Below are 3,568 nucleotides of genomic sequence, written 5' to 3'. Positions count from 1 at the left end.
GTTAAGTGTTCTGCCTCGTCTTAAAAGAGTTTTTTTCAGTTTTTCCACACACTAACGGGGATCTGCTTCTTCGTACATGTCGTATGGAGTGATTCGTGCGTACGGATTTATGTACGAAAACGTGCTTAGTTATATACTTATTCATACAGAAATGTGTTAAATTTTGTGCATCAACTAAAAATCATATGTTGGGGTTGGGGTTTATTGTGTGCTATTTATACACATTTATATCTTCATAAATCAATACATGTGACTTGTACGAAAAAGTACTTTTCCAGTTAGTGTACAGTGCACGTCTTTACAGGGCTTTACTACCAACTGCTCGTGTTGATGTGCAGCGAGCGGTATGTTGTAGCGTTTAGCGTGTCGCCTGTCAGGGCCGGGTCGGGCGAGACATCCTGGCACACTGTCAAAAAAACTAAATTACCGAGGTATTTTTAATGTTGATAGCATTACCTATTGTACTAGGTGGAACTAATCCACACACAAAAGCAGCCGTTGTCAGGAGTGGAACCCAAAAAAGTCTGAATGTAAGGCATCATCTTTGCTAAAAATTTGCCGACTGGCCTCGCAAAACATGTCATCAGGTGCCATTTTTTTTTGCAATGTGGCAATGTCCACGTGGCACCTTATCTGAATACTGTACATTTTAAACCCCCACCCATCTTTTTGAGTAAGCGTGCCTATAATTATTTGGTGCTTGGTGGCCTTGCGGCATGGCAGCTCATAGTGCCGTTGAGGCTCGCCAGTGGAGCCCAGAACACAACTTGAGCTTTGGGGCTTCAGCTCGCCGGCTTCCTATGACCGCCGCCCGTGGCCTCCACCGTTGGCCTCGGCCTATCGGCTCCACGGCACATCTTGTACAGGTGGAACATCCTGCATCTCGTGCCGCTTATGCACTTGTGGAGCTCCGGTGGCCCGCGTTGTTGCTCCAGCTAGTGGTCGTCGCACTTACAAGCCAGTTGCGCGTTAACGGAGGAGTGATCAATTCTTTTGCAGTAAGTAGTGCACTTGTCTGTCACTGACACGTCGTCAACTTAGTCTCGTTAAACTTAGCCCTCTCAGTTTTGTTTCGCGACAGTTTCTGTTTGACTGTATGTTATTCACTGCCTTTGCTTTGTATAATTCTAAAGTGTTCTTTCTTTTGTTTAACTTATTGTCGTTTCCTGTTTCCTGTTCTTGTTCGACTGTTGATTGGAATGGAATAAACATGGACGTTTATACTGAAGTGCAGACTTATAATTATCCACAATAATCAGACCAAAATTGAGGAAATAACAGTTTTTTGTTTTGCGCCCTGTTCTTTAGGGTCCCTACATAGTTTACGTCGAGCGCTTCTACCACTGCGGACCACCCTACGACAAGTTACCATGGAAATGGAACTTTCATATAACTCGCTTTAACCCAAAAACGCCAAAGGAGATACAACGTCTGAACGGAAATATAACGGCTGGTAATGGTACATACGATAACGCCGGCTGGGTAAGGCATTGCTGTTCTGCTATATTGCAGCGCATGGTACTGAGAAATGGAGGGATTGGGAAGGATTATCAACTTGTTCTTGATCAATATGTGTCTATTTTGCAGGCGAAGCTTAATCTTGATATTATGTCCAATAACCAGTGGAAAGAAAACAATTTTATATTTGAATTTAAAAAAAGGGGATGCCAGAATATGAAAGATCATGTTCCTTTCGTGTACGAAGCATTTTTTAACAAGGGAAAAGAAAGTAAAAATGCAGAGTGCAAAATTGAGCCGGTAACTAATTGGTACTATTGTTTACTGTTCTGTGTCAAATGGTTGCAGAGACTCGTGCAGGGTGAAACTTTTTGAATTGCGTAAAATCACTGCTTTCTTTCACTTACAGGGATTTTACGATATCAAAAATGCTGCAATGACCTGGGTATTTCCAAAATTTCCAGTTATGCCTTATGGACATTATAGGGCTAGATTCATAGCTGGCAACAAAATACCTTTTGGATGCTGGGTCGCAGAGAGTAGGGTCATTCCAAGATATGATTAGTATGCGCTTTGCTTCACATTCATTATTTAAGGTGGCTGTGTTGCTGCGATCAAGAAAGAAATGCGCCTGGTCGATGACGGATATTCTCTGTAATCGGCCGATGATTGCGATCATCGCGATAAAATATTCGATTCCGATGCATCGCCATCGACTCTATTGCATTAATAGCCAAATAACCGAATAAACCCAATTAATCGATTAAGTCCGATACATCGATAACATCCGATTAATCGATTGCATCCGATTATTTAGATTCCCGCCTAATATTTGCGTAAAACTTCATACTATATATTTGTGTCTTTCTTTTTGTACGAATTGTAGCAATGTTAGCACACATGTCTGCATTGATTTGAACACCTTAGTGCAGACATTTGTATGAAATCATGCCGCGGTTTTGCGCACAAATTTGTTCGAAACGAACGTTGTGTCGCCGTGGTGTCGCGGCATCTATAGCACAGGGAAGCACGTCGCAGAAGCGGCAGATCTGGACTACTTCCCAAAGGGAAGCGTGTTGAACTTGGCGAGAGTGCCAGCGTGTGAACTGCGCGCCGGATTGCACTGACATGGGGATGCGGCACTGTAACGACGATTATTTGAGAAAAACCGATGATCTATGGGAGACGAGCGATGTCGAAACAATGGTGAAATCAACGTCGAAACGCTATGGTTGCGATGTTAATTTCTCCCTTGGCAAGCGCCCCTCATTCTGCACGGGTTTGGGGGGAGGGGGGGGGGGTATACATCTAAGTAGAACGTGACGCACGTAACCAAAAAAAATTGACGTAGATATGCGTCGGTTTTGTAACTACACTTTTACCACGAAAGTACGACGAATTCTACTTAGAAATTACAAAAAATTAAAGACAACCGCATTTATCACAAATTGGCTGTAAATTTTCCGCTTTTTTGTCGTCATAGCGTTTTACCCCCACCCACCCCCACCCCCTTCTCCCTCCTGTCAGCCAGACCTGGCTCACGGCAACTCATTCGAGCCTGTGCCTTTGGAAACGAGTACATTTTACCATTTTTAAAGATATATTTTCCATGTCGCCTCAGCCGCATCGCCTTCAATAGCGCTTGTCCACTTACTCGCAGCGCCACATGCGGACAAACCATATACTTACCAATCAAATAATACACATAAAACAAAATGTCGCCGACCACCATACATCAATCGTGGGCCGCACGGCGCTGGCGCGGCGTCCCTGCGGCTTGATGGGCTGGCCACTTTATGGGCCGAACACGACATGTATAAATGTCCCCAGGGCTGGACTGGGACTGGGACAGGCTCTCAGAGAGGGGGGGGGGGGAGGTGAAAGCCGAAGCTGTTCAAACCGCCTTGCTCAATCAGGAGAGGGCCATCAGAACGCGCAGTTGGTGCGGGCCTTCCCTCTGAGGGAGAAGGGAAAAGAAGAGGGGGGGGGAGAATAAATTCACAGAGGAGGGGGTTCGGGGGAATGGGGTGAGATCAACACTCGGATTGCTGAACGTGGCCATCGGCCGCAGTGGTGTGGCGGAGGAGAGCGATTTAGCAAAAGTTAGTGC

General features: G+C 45.1%; 2 protein-coding genes across 2 annotated transcripts in view; one reads left to right on the top strand and one right to left on the bottom strand.

The window, feature by feature from the left end:
* The window catches only part of LOC127749667 (uncharacterized), a 13,625-nt gene extending 11,412 nt beyond the window's left edge, over positions 1-2,213 (top strand). The window contains exons 2-5 of the mRNA XM_052268755.1: positions 867-998; positions 1,309-1,482; positions 1,588-1,758; positions 1,868-2,213. Coding sequence (XP_052124715.1) covers positions 867-998; positions 1,309-1,482; positions 1,588-1,758; positions 1,868-2,023 — 633 coding nt within the window. The 3' untranslated portion in view covers positions 2,024-2,213. The remainder of the gene's footprint in view (positions 1-866; positions 999-1,308; positions 1,483-1,587; positions 1,759-1,867) is intronic.
* LOC113204209 (probable GH family 25 lysozyme 3) overlaps positions 1-3,568 on the bottom strand; it is an 85,523-nt gene that overhangs the window by 33,609 nt on the left and 48,346 nt on the right. The gene's annotated exons all lie outside the window — the stretch shown is intronic.

The sequence above is a fragment of the Frankliniella occidentalis genome, unplaced genomic scaffold (genome assembly GCF_000697945.3).
Source record: "Frankliniella occidentalis isolate FOCC.00 unplaced genomic scaffold, Focc_3.1 Scaffold76, whole genome shotgun sequence".
NCBI lineage: Eukaryota > Metazoa > Arthropoda > Insecta > Thysanoptera > Thripidae > Frankliniella > Frankliniella occidentalis.
The sequence above is the reverse complement of the archived record's forward strand: the minus strand, read 5'-3'. Positions and strand labels throughout refer to the sequence as shown.